We start from the raw sequence: 18923 nt of genomic DNA, 5'->3' as shown, positions 1-18923 counted from the left end.
TAAAAAAATTCAAAAAGAGTATAAAATAAACTATTAAATGAAGAAAATATAAAAAAATCGGGTGGATTTTGAACGCGGGTGGATTTTGATAGTATACCAGTGTAACACATGAATGAAATATACTATTAGTTTTTGAAAAACGAGTGCGAAATTGATTGCTGTTAGTTTTTTATTCACTTGTAGCACATGGTTATTAGTTAAACTCATCCAAACCTATGAAGATTATAAGAAAATTAACATAATTTAAGTTTAGAAATATAATAATAACAAATTAAACAGTATTCTTCCTTTATTACACTAACACATGTTTCTGTGTGTTAACGGGTACTTCAACAGGGTTATGAAAATCAAGAAAATAATAATAAGTTATAATCTAAATATATATACATTTTTCAGATACTAGTTTAATTATGTCCTCGATTGAAGACGATGTTAAATCAATAAGTTACAATACGAATGATTCAGATTACGATTCAAATATTCTTAATGACTTTGAAAACGAAATCAGTTTAAATGAAAAACAAAAAACTACAGTATTACCCCCAGGAAGATTTTATAGACAGACAAGTATTAATGATTTGTCTGGAAGAGGCTCAATACGAAGCTCAATTCTTTCCAATATTGAAAAAAGTTCCAATCATAAAAACTCTTTGTCTGATACAACATCTATGAAAAGTATATACCAGTCAAGTATGAATAATGACTTTACAAAAAGTAATGAGTTTACAAAAAGAAAAAAAGTCAGTGTTGGTTAGTTATTTTTTACTTTTTAATACTATTTCTAATTATTATAGTTTTTAGTTTTTTTGCAGTGTAATTACTGTTGTACCTATAACTATGTATGTTTTAGTTTTATAACAACTAGTTATAAACTTAAATTGTACACCAAAAGATAATAATTGTGTTTAACATTCAAATGTATCAAACTAAGAAAGAAGTATGTTTTAAAAAGTTGAAAAGTGTCTATCAAATAAAGGTAAAATATTTTTTTTTCTAGTTTTTATTAAACTAAATATATAAACTGAATAAAATATAGATGTGATAGAAATTTTTATAAAAGTGATGAAAAATATTATTTTGTTTTTGATAAACCAAGATAAATTTTGGTAAAAAGCTTAGGCAAAAGCATTGTTTGTGACAGAATTCACTTTCAATAAATAAGTAAAACCTAACATAAAAATATTATAAAATCAATTATAAAAAAACATAAGTAAGTTATTTATAGGTTTTTAGTCATTTGTTTAAAAAAAAAAAATTGTGTTGTTTAAAAATAATAACTTAACAATTTGTTTGTATTGCTTAAAGTTTTAAATAAAGCTTTTGAGCTATATTTGGGGTGGCCATTTGACTTGGAATAACCTGGAATTTGAATATTTAGGCAAAAGTAATCTAGAAAAACCTGAAACTTAATTTTTTCCAAAAAAAATCTAACAAAACTATAATTTTTAACACAATTTTCATGTCAACTAATAAAGTTTACATTAGTTAGGAAAAAAGTTTATAAAGAAAAATTATTTAGAATTTTATTTAACTATAAAACATTTTTTTAAATGTTGCTGTATATTTTTAGTAATTTTATACTAACAGAAACACTTGGTGACCTTAAATCTTTTTTTTCATCAAAAAGAGAAAAGAAAACTTTTACTCTAAAAAATATTGTAGAAAATCAGAAAACCTAGAAAAAGTTTCTCAAAAACTAGTTGTAACCCTGTTAAAACATATTAAAAGTAACTAATAAAATAACTTAGTTTTAACTTTATTAAAAGATGTAAGAAATGCTAATTAGAATTTAACATCTAGAAAGCTAAAAGTTATAATTATTAAGTTTGGTAAAATTAATTGCATTAATTTCAAGTATTTATCTTAAACTTTTGGGTGTTTAATTAAGGTTAAAAATGTTAGCCTTTTAGATCATTCAGAAAGCCTATAAAACATTTCCTTTTTTTCAAGTTTTCATTAAAATCTTGTATGTATTTGTTGTTAAATAAATTCTATGAAGTTAACTACTTAAAAAAAATAAATTAGTTGATAATAAAAAAATTGTTACTTAAATATAAAGCTTATGTAGTGTAGTGATAAAAAATATTATTGTTTTTTAGATAAATATTTATAAATAAATATAAATTATTTTCTATTATAATAAAATGTTGATATAAATAAGTAAGTATTGAAGCAATATATCTATTTGCGTTTTGCTATTGTATCTAAAAGTAGTTTTCAGTTTTAACTGATAACTTTTGAATCAAGTTAATATAAGTTCTGAAAAACAGACACAAAACAGTTAGATGATGCAATAAGTCTTGCCTCCACTAAGACACAAAGCTCTATATTCAAAAGCATTGGTAGTTGGTTTCGTGGTGAGTAATTTATTTGTATTTAAAATGATATAAATTGGAATGTTTTCAAAAGAAGAGTATGTTAAAAAATGTTTTGAATTTTCTTCAAACCTTACTATATTTGATATTTTATGTTAAAAAATCTGATTTTTCTTATTTTGAATTTGAAAAAACATTTGTATACTTTTCAATTATTTTTCACTAACTTTATTGTTAAATTAAGTATTCAAAACATAGTCAAGTGCTTTTAAATGACAAGCTAATGAAGTAGTAGTTTTGTCAGTAATAAAGTTTGTTTGTAATTGTTGAAAATTGTTCAAAACTTTATCTTAATTTATTTCTTTATAGACTTAAGTTTAATTTTGCATTGCTAAAGACAACTTGACCTGTCTTGACTCTTTAAGATGGTACTTAAAATAAGTTTGAAAATGTAGTTTTGATAATTTGAATAATAAAAAAGTATGTTCTGCAATGTATAGAAGTCTTTAGTCTTTAGTTTTTTATTTAAATAAGAACATTAAAATAAGATTAAAATAAATAATTCTTGTTAATCTAAGTAATTTAAACAGTTTCATTTTTCAATAACTATAGATATACACTTGAAATATGTAGAAAAAAAAGTACTTATAAAATTGTTGAAAATGCTAGGAAATTTAGAATATTAAATCTAATTGTCTCCTGAACATGGGAAGCTTGTTGACGCTGGTAAATTTTGCTTTTAAAATTTGGTGAAAGCAATTTTTTATTTATTTTATATACAAATTATTATTTTATGCTATAGTTTGTCATTAGCTAAAAAGGTGTCAATTATCCTTTATATATAGTGTAAATAGAAAACTTAGGAGAAAAAAAAAGACCTAATGTTTTAAACCAAATAGCTACCAATAAGGTTTAATGACATAGCTGATTGTTCGCATTTACATAATGTAGAAAATATTCTTCTTAGAAAATTGTAAAAATAAAAATAAAGCCTTTCTTAAAATTTTAATTTTAACAAAAATGGTGTTTAGATCATTAGGTTTTAGTTGCAATTATAATTTAAAAAATGTAAAACCATTCACACAATTTGAACTGGGGAATTTTGTTTTACTTTTATAAAACCATATTCAACAAAAAAACTATTCTCCTAAAAGTCACTTTTTGTTATTAAGTTTAGTGCTTCTGAGGGTGAGTAAGTGTCTGTTTAAATTTTAGTTCTAGAGTTAGAAGTTGAAAAAGTAAATGTTCACCGGAGCATGCTGATAAGATAGTTACTTTTATATATTCACTGCAATTCTACCTTTTATGTTTTTTTATTTAGAATAATTTGTTTGCTATTAATTTTTTAGTCTTTTCTAACGTGTTTTATGACTCTGCTAATTGTAGAGATAATTTTTAAATATTTTTTGCTATGCAGGATTTAATCTTTGTTGTTAAGTTTAAGTAGCTATAAAATTATTTTTAACTTTATTTAAGTTTAAAGTATAGTGTTTAATCTTACAAAAAATCTTTAAAGGCTTTTTTGAGATGTTTAAGTCACAGTTTATAATATACACAACTTAAGAAATTTAAGTGTAATAAAGTTAGCTACTGTATATCATTTAAAAGTAATTAAACAATGTAAAAGCAGAGGAAGTAAAGCGTTAAAATAACACTCTTTATAAAAACAAAAGTTCTTAAATTGTTAATACAATTTTCATATTTAATCATTCTTTAAGACTGTAAACAATCATTAATAGTAATTTTTCATCTTGTACTGGTTATATTTTGTAGTTAACTTGTATGACAGTTACTTAAATTTTAGAATACAATTTTTATTAGGTAGTACAAGAAGCCAGGGAAGTTTTGCTTATAAATTCAAAACAGATGACAAATCATCAACTTTAGAAATTGAACAGCAATCACAAGTTTCAGTAACAACATTGAATTCAAATGTGCCAAAAATTAATCATGCTCCTGTAATTTTTTGTTTGTTATGATATTAAAAAATTTTTTTTTGTGCATTTAGAATACAAAAAGTTTTAGAAATATTTAATGTTAGCTATTGTACTTAAAACTTTAATTTAATATTTTGTTAATAAGGAAACAAAATATAAATTATATTTTTCAAAGATTTTAGTAACTTTTTACAATAAAGTTAAGTTGTTAAAAGTTCTGTATATCTTTTAGTTGTTGAATAAAAATATTTATTCAGTTAATTTTTATAACAATATACGTTTTTTCTTTTTTATTTTAATTCTAAATGTATTGAATTATCAAAGTTTCTAGAAAGAATTTAAATTAAGTAAGAAAATTATTTGGAATCTAAAAATTTTATCAAAATGACAATTATAATTCACCAGTATTTAGTTTATTGACATTTTCTTGGAAAAAATTACTAAACTAAAAGCATTTATAGGTAGTAGGTACAGCGTTTGCTACTTTTGAAGAAGACTTGCGGCATCTGCGGAGCCCACCAAAACGAAGAAGAAAAAAGAAGCTGAAATCACCCCTTGAATCTGACCATGTTTGGGAGTTAGTTACTTCTACTTCTAATTCTTCAAAAAAAAATTATTTAAAGTAGTAAATAAATGATATGATAAAGCAAATTTTATGATGATAGATAATTAAAATTTAATATCTTAATATTGAATCTTTTAACTATATAAATTTCCGACAAGTATTGTTTTATAAAAGAAAAATATCAAAAACTAGGAAGAATTAATCAATATATTTAATACGCTAGCTTTAAGTAGTTAAACTTAGATAAGTTACAAATTCTATAACATTTCTATTATATTATAGATGTTTCTAAAAACTGCATATTTAAAAAACATGTATTATAATTGAAAGTATTTTTAATTTGTTTTTGCATTGGTGTGTAGCAGGGGCGTCGCGTGGGGTGTTGCACTGCCGCAACTGCACCACCTTGAAATTTTGTAAGAAAAAAAAAAGTATCTGTAGCGTTTTCGTTATTTTTTAGAACAAAATCTCTTTTAAAACTCCAATTTTGAAAACGACCATTTTGCCCACTTCACTGCCGCAAACTCTTAGCTGACTGCCGCAAATGAACTCAAAAAAGCAAAACTTCTTCAAGAATTACCGCAAAATCAATATCTTGCGGTAAGTAAACTAAGTTGAAAATTCCCTAAAACAGGACATGCTTAAGTGTCATCTACAAGCTATTGTAAACATAAAATAAAAACAAAGCTAAGCTACTGCAAAGGATAAAACTTGAGTTTATATACCCACATGGTTTTTTTTAAATTTAACAGATCACTTCTATTAAAACTGGACAATAAAAGAACAAAACTTGTCATGAATTAAATATTTTGAAAAAAAAAGATAAGAACCTTAAATCACTAAAGTCTAAGAAATTTGATTTTTTATTTTAATCTGCATACATAAACTTAATTATAATTAATTATTGTTATCATAAAATTAATAAAATATTTAATTAAATTATATTTAAATGTAAAGTTTAAGTTCTGAAAAAAAATAAGAAGTTTATTATTAACTTCTAGTTCACTAGAAAAATAATTTAGACTTATATTAAATGAAAACTAGTATTATTGAAACAGTCATATATTTAAATAAAGTAAATAGCCTTAACTTAGAAACTTTGATTACTTAGAGTAGTTTAACATTTTAGGAAAATTTAGTCTACTTTATATGACTTTTGGTTTAATTTTTTCATAAACAAAGCAAAAGTTTTAGATAAAATTGTTGAAACATGGTTGCCTTGCCTCATAATCAGGATAACTTAGAAATGTTAAAAACCCAAGATGACCCAAGATAAATTAAAACAGACCAAATTTTAAAAATATTCAGGCTGACTAAATCAGTTTTAGTTTTTTACTCTGAAAATAACAAGCTTATCTAAAATTAAAAAATAAGTGTTTTACCCCTATGGCCACATGAAAACTAACTAACCAATTTTTTACTGCTATAAGGGTTACTTGTTTATAAATTATCTTTAAAATTATTTAAAAGTTCAACAGCCTCACCAACTAAACTTAAAAAAATTGAGCTCCTGAGAAAAATACTGTCATCAAAATGAAAAACATATTAAAATTAAATAAAGAAAAGATATCCTTTTAAACTATTGAACTTTAAACCTCAAAAAAAAACATTAAAATTAGAAAAAAAGTTAATAAAAATCTTAATGTTTGTAAAAAAATAAGTGCAAAATAGTGAGGGGTAAGGGGGGGGGGGAAGGTTTATAGGCACTTTTTTACATGTTGTTCTTATTTTAACTTTTTCAAAAAGCTAATAGTTACTCTTTAATAAACTTGAAATTTCCAATTAAACTTTTAGTTACAACCGGTCAAAGCCAGAGAGTACAATGATTTATTATATAAGGAGCAAATCAAAACAGCAAAAGAATACAATTTTACTGAAAACCTATATTCTCCATCATTCTTAAAGCAATTTTTATCAAAATTTTTCATCCTAAGTTTTATAAAATTTGTTTACTTTTGTTGACGAGAAATTTTAAATTTTTAAGTATCAATATATATTTTTATATATAAAAAAAAATTTTTTGTTATAACTTTTTTTTTCTTAGTGTTTCAAATATATATTTCAGCAATTTGTTTTTTTTATAAAAAAAACATCTAAAGATTTTGAGGCCAACTTATAAAAAAAAAGATATGATTTTAGTGATTTGATTTATTTCTTGTTTGAGTTTATATTATATTAATAAGGATTCCTTTGTACCTCTGACTGTGAGTTACCATATCTCAAAAGTTAATATGAATTTTTTATATTGATAAAAGATGAGTTGTAGTTAAATTAAAACTTTATAAAATAATTTCAGTCAAATAATTCTAAAGTAGATTTTAAGGGCATAAAAGGGGGGGGGTTAAAACATTTTTTTTAAGCGCTGTTTTAGTTTGTGCCTCCCATAAGGAACCTTTTATTGCCTTTGACTTTGACCAGCTATATCTAAAAAAATATATTGAATTTTTAAAATCTGTAAAAAGTTATTTTCTTAAATAATTTTTTTTTTTTAATAAATGTTTTATTTTTAAACAAAATTTTCCAAGTTACATTAGCAATTTAATGTAATTGTTGTAGAAAAAGTTCTTTATTTAAGATAAAAAAAGAGTTTTAAAGAAGGGGATTTTTTTTTAATTCTGCACCACCTAAAAAAAATACCACGCGACGCCACTGGTGTGTAGTTCATTCATTGCTTAACACATTTTGCTATGTTTTTCAACACATACTTTTTAGTCATTCTAGAGCAGGGTTTTCTAAGGTGGGTAATATCGTTTTTGGCTATCAGGGGGCATTAGTTAGTAATGTGGACCGAAAGTAAATAGGTAATAAGCTTGTAAATGGGCGATGTCTTATAAATAGGAGGAGTTTTTTTAAAAGTTTCTGCTAAGGGAGCGTTTATCAAAATGAGTTTGGGAAACCTTGCACTAGAGTTACTAAATTTAGATAAGAAAGTAAAAATTAAAACAATATATAATAAATAAAGTTGCTTTAGCCTCTTTTTACTTATGTAAATTTAATAAAAAAAAAGCTATATTGCTTAATAAAGTTTATTTGTTTTATTAGGACATATTTACATTGTATTGAAGTTATTAATTTCTACATTATACATTTTGTAATATAATGGTTTTAAAATAATGAATGTCAAATTAATTTAAGTCAAAATAAAATCAATGACATATTTTTAGTATTGAAACAAGTAGTGATAGTGATACTTCATCTTCTGAATATTCCTTAGATGATATTGCTACAAATTGTTCTGAAAGTTAGTTTAATCTTTGAAACATTAACAATGTTGTACTCTAGGTCAGTTTATCACCAAGTTTGCAAAGAGATTGTTTAACTGAGGGTATAAAACATTATTAAAATTGATATGATTTTTTTTTTAACTGTTCTACATGTTTAAAAAAGTATATATTTTAAAAAGTAGTTAGAAATAAAAACCGAAGTTACATAATAAAAAGAATTATAAGTTCTGAGTTTGACTATAACAATTTACTAATATACTTTTTGAACAGCAAATAGCCTTTATTACTTATTAGTATAACTTTTTTTTTTAAGACTATGTAGTAGTAAAATAAAGATTTTAGAATAATGTTGGATTAAGCAAAACCAAAATTTTATAAGTCATTATAGTAATATTTTAGGTCATAAATTCATATATGATTATTTTGCAACTGTTTATAAACTTTTGTTTATTTATTTAAAACTAATACAACTTAAAATAGTTGCTTGGTACTTTACTTAACAATTTTTTTACAATATATCTAAAAAACATATAAAGTATAATTATTATTTTACTTCAAACCTACTGAGTAAGTTTTTGTTCTTTTGTAAATATACATTGATAAATTATTATGCTGCACCTTGTAATGAAACGCACAATTACTGTATTGTTGTTTCTTGTAACATGTTTAATGTTCTTGTTAGCTATATGTTGTAACGACAAAATAATTGATGTTTATGTAATTCACAATTTTTAGTCCTAATTATTTCAGTATTTTAGTTTATTTAAATGCATTTAATACTAATTTTTTGCTCTTTCCTTAAAAAAGCGCTATCATTATTTAACCTACAAAAGTTTTATTGACTACTTTAAAAAAACATTTAATCTAGTCTTTTCTTTGAAAAAGAAATGTTTACTTTGAAAAAAAGATTATGAATAGATATAAGGTTCTTTTAAACAATATTTTTTATATATTTGCTTAGATCTTAGTAAAATGATAGTTATGATTAATATTATAAACTTAAAATAATAAAATTCACAAATTTTAGGAATTCTGTTCGTATTTTTACTTTTATAAAATTTTTATTACTAAATATGTTTAGATTCAAGATGTCTTTTTAATCAAACACGTATTTATTTAAAAGTTAAGTTATGCTTTACTTTCTTTTCAATATCAAAAATATAAGAACTTTGAAATTTTATAAAGAATATTTATAAGTTTGTAGTAATAGTTTAAGTTTTTGCATAATACTTTTTACAAGTAATAAATGAATGAGTATATAATTCAATCTAAACTGTAAATCGATCGATTTTATAAAGCTTAAGAAAAGAGTTTTTATTATGTTAAATTATTTTAAACATAGAACAATGTTTAAAGTATGAAAACCAAATACTGAATTATTAAAAAAAAAATCTTAAATAAATTGTAGCGTAAAATCTAGTCGTTCCAGTTTTTAACATTTTTATTTCTTTTTAAATATTAGTGCAAGGTGTAAGCCTAAAATATTAGGAATTAATTACCTTTGTTAGGTTAGTTTTAAAACTACTGTTTTCAAATTAAATGTTGATTTCAACTTTACATTAATATCCAAAATAAACTTCAAAAAGCATATTATCAAAAACAGTCATAGATGTAGTAACGTTAAAGTTACCTATATTTATTATTTTATTGTTATAAAAAGAAAAAAAAATCTTCTAATACTTAATCTAAGTTTTAAAAATTTGTCATACTAATGTAGGTACTATTAAAAGTCTGTACTTACAAGTAGTAGTATAATCTTACTTTTCTCAAACTTACATTAAACAATAAAGTGAAACATTTAAATACTAAAAGACCTATGTAATTGAATAAAACTAATGCTGTAACTCAGGGGGTTCGGCAAAGTTCGCCCGCGACGTATGTTTTTGCTTGGAAACACTTTGTAAAGAACAAGCAAGTATAAGCTTTTTGTAATACATATTAAAAAATATGTTCTTAATCTAACACTGAATAAACAGTAGTGCTTGTTTGTTGACTTATCTATTTCAAATTTGCTTTAAAACAGTATATTGTATTTTTTTTTAATTTTGCGGCCTACAAAAACATTTCTAACAAACAATTTAAAAACACTAACTTAATTTAGATTTAGGTTTTTATGAACTTTATTTGAAAAAAACTTTACTTTGAGCAACTGTGTAGCTCAACCTATAAATATTTAACTGTTTTAAGTATTATAGTCAAGAAATACCTTAAACGTACTTACATCCTGCTAATAGAAAAAGAACTTGGATGATTTTTATGAATTTTTAACTACTTTTTAAAACTATTATTTTCTTCAACTACTTATGTTAAAGCATTTCCAAATATATAGTTATAAAAAAAATATATAAGGCTTTTAAATAATCTCAAAAACACTAATATTTTTTTCATTGACATTTTTCAAAATGGTTCTTAACTAGTTTACGTCATATGAATTTTCTTAAGATAGATTTAGTGTTTTACTAAACTTTAAACATAGTATTTCTTAAGTTCTTACTCTTAGTAATTTGAATTAAGTTTGAGACTAAAGTTAACGACAAGTTTTTACTGAAATTTTGTTATACATAATTTACACATTATTTATATGTTTAATTTGATATCTTAAAAAATATTTGACTAAGTTTTTTAAGATCATAGTTTAAAATAACTTTTCAACAGATTTTCAATACAGAATACCAAGAAAAGTTGAAGTTTCATACGAAATGAGGTGCAATGGAAACAAATTATTAATGAAAAATCTTGTCAGATACCTCAAGAAGTACCCAGGGTTCAGTGTAAACAACAAATCACTGAATGACCAGCTGGTTGCTGATGCACTTGTAAGTATTTTTTGTTTTTACTACTATTACTAGGTTTTATAACATAGTATTCTCAAGAAAAACCAAATAATTTTTAAAATTATTAAAAATAAGTATCATAGTTAAGAAAATCAATTTTTGTAAAGAAAAAGTATTGAAACTTATTGTCTTTTTAATTATCATTCAATAGTCAAACAGTATTTCAAGAAATGCTAGGTAAAGACTGGATATCATGGTTAATGTGTAAAAATGTGTAAGTGCAATAAAATTTTAAAGCTTTTACTGTTTTAAAAAGGAAATATTTGATTTCTCATATTTTGTGTGTTTTTTAATCTAAAAACAGTTTTGATCATGATACTTATAGATTAATTTTTTGTTTAATGTCCATTGCAATAATGTAAAATAACTAATTTTTATTACAGTTTTCAGCATATATATGTAAATATTGTAAGTAAAGTATAATTTTAGCATAAATGATTTAGTCATTTTTAATGAAAATTCCAGTTATATATTTATTAATCTATATCTAAACTGATCATATTAAACTATTCATTTGAATTCACTCACATATACATAAGCACTTTTTATAAATGTTGTAACATGACTTAAAAAGGCTTGTTACAGTTGATATATGAGCCTGTATGAAAATCAAACAAGTTAACGTAATTTAAATGAAACAGTTGTTTCGCTTGTTGTTTAAAAAATTTAAATTGTTAGTTACTTTGTTATAATCAAAGCATAATTTAATTTATATAATGTTAAGATTAAAAAAGTTATGTTACAAAAAAGTTTTATTTATTAATCTGCAGAAAAATATATTTTTACTGTTTAAAGAATAGAATTCGTAAAGTATGTACAGTTAATTGCCTTATAGTAATTATATTAAATGTAAATACTCATTTTAGTTTAATTCTACAAAAATACAACCATATGTTAAGCTAGTATGTTTTAGAACTTGTAGTATAACAATTAAGTACATGTTTGTTTTTTAGTATTCAAGCATATTTTGAAAAGTATTTCAAGCCCATAGAGGAGGTGGTCCACTTTGTTTTTACGAGTTAATCTTATTTTGTAGACTTTTTTTAAGCTGTTAGAAAGTATTAACCGCCTGAAAAAAATTAAATTAAGTTTTGAGATATTGAGGACCAAGTTTGATGAGTTTAATAGGGATGGCGCAAACTAAATTGGCGAAAATAATATTTCAATTGAAATCTATATTATACTTTAATTTCAATGTTTGTTTTCAATTTTCAATTTTGTTTACATTTAATTCGTTTACCTAAAGTATTTTTTTAATTTTAATAAAAACAATATTGAAAAACCACCACTTTTTCTATTTTTATCTAAAACATTATTTTCTGATGTTTTTTTAATTCCAAATTTCCAAAATATTTAAATTGTTTAAGGAATATTTTCTAAAAGTTTGAAGTCTCTAGCTCAAAAAACTAAAGAGTAGATACATTTTTAGTGAATTTTTAACTTTCTCAAAAAAAATTGCAGTGCATACTTTTGTTTCTAAAACTTTTTACATAACTAATTGTAACTCAACATTTTAAGCTATATAATCTTTAAAAAAGTAGCGTATTGTTCATGCTATTAAACTTTCGTATTAAAGCTTGTATTCTTTTTTTTTTGCATTGAGTGCCCTTGCAATGCCTAACGGTCTTTAGATAGTATTGTGTTTATTAAAAGATTGTGTTTACTTCATAAGCGAATCAATTATTTCATAACAACGGTAGTAGTTAAACTTAAGCCAGTCTACAAATCATATCTATTAAAATAATAAACAGTATAAATAATAATTTTTAAATATACTTCTCAAATTCAACTGAATTTATGTAAAAGTGCATTATGATGTTTTCCATTTAAATTGACAGTGAACAGTATTTAGTTAAACATGTACATATAGTTTTATTAAAACTTGCTATCGTTATTAAAAGTTCTATATTTTTTAATGAGTAATTTATCCACGTAAAATTACAAGTTATATTTATAGTTAAATATTTTTTTTAATCATATAAGTTTAGTGTGTGATAAAATTACATTATAAAAATTAAGTTTTTTATGTAATAATTAAAAATATATGTAAAAACTGAATCATTGCACTATTAATTTTCAATTAAAGCAATTTTTGTTTGAATATATTCATTTTAAAAACTGTTTTAAAAAGTTTATAAAAGTGGGTAATTGAATTATATAAAACTTATTGTAATATCAATTTATATGGTGCGTATGTGGAAAATTTTTTTTTATATTAAAATAGTTTTATTTATTTTTACAATTGATTTATAATGAACATAAATAGTTATAATTAAAGTTTACTGCTGTGTCGTTCCTTTAATATATCAAGATATAAAATTTTTATCTTTTGATAACTTTTATATAAATATCAATAAGATATTAAAATAAATTCATTTTAGCTATTATCATTAGTTAAACAAATTGAGCTAAGTAACGAGTTTTAGCATTCACTATCAAAACAAATTATGATGTTTAGTTAAACTATCTTTTAAAAGTTTTTTGCGAAACAGGTTATACCAGGTAATAGTTTTGGGTTTTTGGATGGTGAACCAGAAATAAAATATGTAGAACTGTTTGGTTGGGAACTGTGAGTTTAATAGCAAAACTGTTATTAAATTTTCGTTTATTATAGAATAGTTTAAGTAATCTAGTTTGACGATTTTAAAAGTTTATTAAATTGTTGTTGTCTTGTTACACAATTTTTTTATTTAAAACTGATCGAATACTAACAAAGTTGGTTATTTTTACTCAATATAAACATTAGCTATATAAGATTTATTTTTTGTATACCCTACTTTAATTTACATTGAATTTTATTTAACTTGGAAAAGCTTATTTTGCAAAAAATCTTCGTTATAAGTTGAACCAGTTTTAAAACTAACTTAAAATTCAAGTTTAAATGTTTTTATCAAAATACCAAAAATTATTTATTTCTTATAAGTTTTTGTGCTTATAAAATTTTAAATGTTTTTTAGACTTTGAAAAAATTGTACAACGATTACTTATTTCCTTTATGAACATGCACTACAATCTGTTTATTGTAACATATAAAAGTGTAAAGTAATTAAGGTGTGTTTGTTATTTTAAGCTTTTCATAACAGCCAGGAGCGATTAAGAAGCAAAATTAAGGAAGATTACGATGGCGAGTTACTTATTGTTAGTTTTCAATTCTTTTTAAAAAATTGTTAAAAATAGTTTAATAGAAACTAAGTGTAGTTAACTTACTTTAGCTGTAACATAAAAAAAGTTTATTTTTTGTATATATTTTTGATATTTTTTAATTGTAGTCTTTCATTTTTATTGATCTATTTTAATTTAACAAGAGCTTGTTTTAAGGTTTACTAAGTATTTAAAAAACTTCAAAAGAGAAGTTTTAAAGTTCCACATAATTTTGTATTTACTTGTAAAACTTAATTTTAAACCAATGTTTATTATTTCTTACAATTGTAGCTTAAATTTTTAGTCTTAAACGAACTTTATTTAAAATAAGTAGTACAAACTTTTTTGGTAAGTTTTTCGTGTCCTTAAATTTTGCGATATAAACTTCAACTGTATTTTATATATGTTATCCAAATATTTGTCTTTTCTGTCTGTTTGTTTTAAGATAATACCTTTCCTAAAGGCTTTCACTTTTTGTTTACACTATAAGCATATAACACATATTTGTAGGGTCAGTGTATCATACTAAATATAACCGAGGATAGTGAAGAAAAAATAGATGAAAGTGAAAATTCGCTATTAACACCAGAAGAAAATTTAGAAGAAAATACTGAACAAATTGACGAAGATTGTAAGGAAGTAAATCCTACTTATAAAGAACCAAAAACTATTGAGACTGTAAATTTTGATGCTACAATTAAGGAAATGAACAAAGCTTTTGCCAGTAAAAAAGCTGAAGAAATGCACGAAAGAACTGAGACGTTAGACTGCGTCAGTGAACTAGAACAATCTGGAGTAGCTGAAACAGAAACTGATGTAACACTTAATGGTAACTCTGATTGTTCAAGTCACACTTGTTCAGAAAAAGACTTAAGTTTAAGTGCAAAAGATAGCATTAATACTGCCGAAGTTATAGAGAAAAAAAATGAAGCATCATCAGCGAATAGTGAAAGTGTTATATCAACTGATTCAGGTATATTATTGATAACTTAGTAAACTAATACAATTTTTTTAGTGTAAGGAAAGACTGAATTTAATCTAAAATTATTTCTTTCTTATTGTTTTTAGTCATAAATAAACAATAATTTTTGTCGAAAAAATAAAACTTATTATAAACTTAAAAATAGAACTAACTTTTAGAACAACACATGATTAAATTGTTTTTAACTGAAAAAACCAATGTTAGTTTAATTATAAAACTTTAAGTTGAATGCCTTTTTTCAACATGCCTTTTTAAAAAAGTTCTTTTACATGTAAATTTTTTTTGATTAAGCTTTTTACAAAAATTATAGTATGAAAAATCTTACAAATTTTCAAATAAAAAATGAATATATTTAATTGAGCAAGTTTATACTATCTTACAGTTTTACTTGCATTAAAGGTTAACGAAAATCTGACAAATAAAATCAATACAAAAATTTGTACAAAAAATGTTTAAAGAGTGTTTATTTTACAAATATTAACATAATTACAAAACATTTTGTTTATGACTAGTCGAGGTTGTATCAACTATTTTTCCAAAGCTTTAAGTATTTAATGGTTTTGAAACTAATAAGCATTTTTTTTTATTACGTTAAGTTTTTAATATAACATATGTTGCTGATTTCAAATAGTGTGTTTTAATTTTTAAGACAGTAATAAATAACTGGTTTACAGGTATAAATGAGTTTTCAGAAAACAAGCTCTGTTCAACCAGAAGCAAACTTAGAAAACCGTCATTGATAAATTTTGAGTTGTTAAAAGCTAATGAAATTCCTATTGAAAAAGCAACAAACAGCAAAATAAAGTACATTATTTATGTACCAGTTATGCGGGTTCCCAGCCTCGTACAAGACACTGTTAACTGCTACCTTGCGCTTCGCAGTGCTTTGCTCGCCGGTAAATAGTTTTAGTTGTTACTCTTTAGACTTTGATTGTTGTATTTTCACCTCATCTCTCTTTGAAACTCATTGTAGACTTATTTTTATTTTAAAACTCAAAGCATTGATTTTTTTGTAACAAATTAGTTTGAGGTCAAATGGAGTGAGTACAAACTCTAATAGCTTATATCTCTAAAGTAATAGGTTCTAAAGTGGTTTCGATAAGGGTCCTTATATAAGGCGAAAACTAAAAAACGAAATAATACGAGATAACTGTAACTTAAATTTGAAATTTTAAGAATCGTAATGGTTTATTAGCAGGTAAATTACTAATATTTAAATAATTTTGTCAAATTGAAATTAAAAAAAAAATTGTTATTAACATTTTTTTTACCTTAACATAAGAAATATTTAAAAACTATAAAGTAAATGTTTCATCGAAATTTGAGGTTTATAGCTGGAAATAAATAAGTAGATAAACTTCTAATAATTCTTTAAAGTTCAAAGAAAATTGACATTAAAAAACATGTGTTCTATACTTTTGTAATTGGAAACTGCTTACAAAATTAACTATATATTCAAAGTTCATCTCCAAAAATTTTTATATTCTGTTACAAATCCCTTATAGTTTTTTCATTAAGCTCTTATATAAAATCCAATGTTAACTTTTCTAAAACAATGTCTTCACCCTCCCAATGGTTTTATTAGTTGTCTATTTTTTCTTAATTAACAATACTGATAATTGTTATTTTATAACTTTAGTTATAATTATCATAGTAACTTTTTGTTAGTTAATACATCATCATCAATGAATAATTATGTTAAGAAAACACTTCTTTTTATATTAGCTAATCGTGTGTTTGTTTTGCTAGAAAACTTTTTTATTGTGGTCTACATGTTTGTTCTCTACTAGTATCAAATTCAAAAACAATAATTCAACTTAAGTTTATATTTTAAGTGAGAAAACACAACAAAGCTAATGTTGCAATAAAAAGCGTCATTCTCCCCCCATTATGCGATGGAATTTGCAATATGCCCCCTGGAAGAATTGCGTTCCAAGTATGTTTATATCAAGAACTTATTGACCTTTATCATAAAGAAATTTCTTAATCAAAAAAAACAGTTATATGTATAAATTTTTAGAAACTATAACCAAATAAAGTTCCCGTTTATATACTATTTGAGTAAGTATTGTTTCTTTTTATTTTGATGCTAGATATTTTAAATTGTTGTTTTTTAGTTTAAGAAAATTTCATACGTGGAAGTTTCATATTTTACGTGAAAAAGTAGAAATACTATTTTATTTTTAGATTATGGGTTTTCTTAAGTAAATTTTCTTTTTTTATAATAAAAGTAATGACTTTTACAGTTTATTTATTTACATAAGGAAAAATTTAAATCTATTATGTACAAATTAGTAAAACACTTTAATTCTATACCTAATAAATTTTAAGTTATTTATACCAGTTTAGTATAGAACACTTGTAAGACTAAGTTTTTTGTTTAAATATAAAATAAACTATTTTTCAAAATATATATTACAGATAAAATCAGCTTACCAACAATTTGCATTTGACACGAAAGTTCAGTTTGAAGATGATGATTATGACGTCACAGTTGAAGAAAATGAAGACTTGGGAAAATTAGCAACTAATCACGTTAAAATGTGCTCTATAAAAGATGGAAGTTGGTGCTGATTATTAAAAAAAAACTTTTCTTGTGATATGACTTAGTTTTACTTTGTCTTTTATGCGAGTTTACAATGTAGATTTTTTACAGTCTTTATTGTGTTTGAAATTATTTCAAAGCTGTCTGTTTAAAAATAGGTTTATTATTTATTTGCTAAATAACCTTGATTGTAATCAATTTTAGATTAAATTTAAGTATTGTGATTAATAAAATTAAAAAATAAATATCAAGTTCCTATTGTATTTTACAAATCCTGCCGTTATGCGTTTTGTATCTCTGTACATATGCAGATATTTAAATACTTTAAGTTTATTTGTAACTTTTAGCAGCATATTTATAACTGAAATAAAAGTTAAGCTGTTTCTTTATAGTTTTTATAATATGGTACATAAAGAACTTTTATTCTTCTGACGTGAATAACAAGTTTTAATGTTTTTTCGTTTTTTATTTTAACTTTTTACGAGCTGTTAAAAGTTAAAAAATACTACGTGTTATTAGCATTTTGAACTCTGGCTTAGAGATGAATTTATACAAAGTTATATATTTAAGTGCACATAAGTTTATTTTTGCACTTTGAGATGTTTGTAATTTTCTGCTGAATTTTTTTATAATTTGGCGTATATTTTATCTTTTCTACCTAACTTTTATGTGTCTATTGGTATTTAAGTTTATAAAAGCTTTTTACACACATCTTACAAAGATAATGAATTGTCGTATAACCTACAAAATTTTTTTAATAAATTCTACAAAACTTTTAAAGTAACAGTTATTTATTGTTATTAGTGTTATATTTTCTATAAATTAGAGCTTAATATATATCAAGGTATCTCTAACAGGACGATATCACCCTTTTTGGGCAGTTTTGATTATCAGCGGCAACAAGTAGTAAGGGCACAAAAAATTAAACGGGTAATAAACTAGTAAAGGTACAATATCTAATAAAAAAAAGGCGATTATTTTTAATTTTTTGCTAAGTCGTTGATTATGATAAAGAATTTGAGAACTTCTGATCATATGAAGGCAAAACTTTAAACATTTGATGACTAAAATTAATTTATTTATGTATGGTTTAAGCTTATGTAAAACCTTTTTATGTGCCATTGAAAAATTAAGTTTATTTTATTGTCGATCTTTAGTTTTATTAAACTTTAGTACAAAGTTTTTAAAAGTAACAGTCACCTCTTGCGAATCTACGTCCATTGTATCCACATCAAAAGTGTGTGATTAAACGAGAGGTAACAAATATACCCACTATATTAGCTGTTTTCTTGTGGTGCATTTGATTGAATACAGTTTGGAGATATTACAGTTATTTTTGTTTACAAAAATAGTTTTCATTCCAGTTGTACATATATGTGA

At 23.5% G+C, this 18923-nt stretch overlaps 1 protein-coding gene across 1 annotated transcript; it reads left to right on the top strand.

Annotated features, from left to right (window-relative positions):
* The first annotated feature begins 400 nt into the window (after positions 1–400).
* LOC145835905 (uncharacterized) lies at positions 401–17953 on the top strand. The gene is made up of 12 exons (XM_082943659.1): positions 401–750; positions 2271–2357; positions 4137–4273; positions 4714–4829; positions 7982–8058; positions 10697–10857; positions 13368–13444; positions 13959–14013; positions 14527–14989; positions 15673–15894; positions 16834–16934; positions 17420–17953. Exons 1-12 carry the CDS (start codon positions 411–413, stop codon positions 17570–17572), a joined length of 1989 nt encoding a protein of 662 aa, XP_082799785.1. The 5' UTR covers positions 401–410; the 3' UTR covers positions 17573–17953.
* Positions 17954–18923: the final 970 nt, after the last annotated feature.

Source organism: Thalia democratica, chromosome 5 (genome assembly GCF_965202585.1).
Source record: "Thalia democratica chromosome 5, ktThaDemo2.hap1.1, whole genome shotgun sequence".
Lineage (NCBI taxonomy): Eukaryota > Metazoa > Chordata > Thaliacea > Salpida > Salpidae > Thalia > Thalia democratica.
Note: the sequence above shows the minus strand (reverse complement) of the source record. Positions and strands in the feature narration are given on the sequence as shown.

Bases quoted from the DNA above. Each gene is read 5' to 3' on its own strand.
- LOC145835905 (XM_082943659.1), top strand. From the start codon at position 411: ATGTCCTCGATTGAAGACGATGTTAAATCAATAAGTTACAATACGAAT. The intron at 2,358-4,136 runs GTGAGTAATTTA...AATTTTTATTAG, and splicing joins CATTGGTAGTTGGTTTCGTG to GTAGTACAAGAAGCCAGGGA. The intron at 4,274-4,713 runs GTAATTTTTTGT...AAGCATTTATAG, and splicing joins CAAAAATTAATCATGCTCCT to GTAGTAGGTACAGCGTTTGC.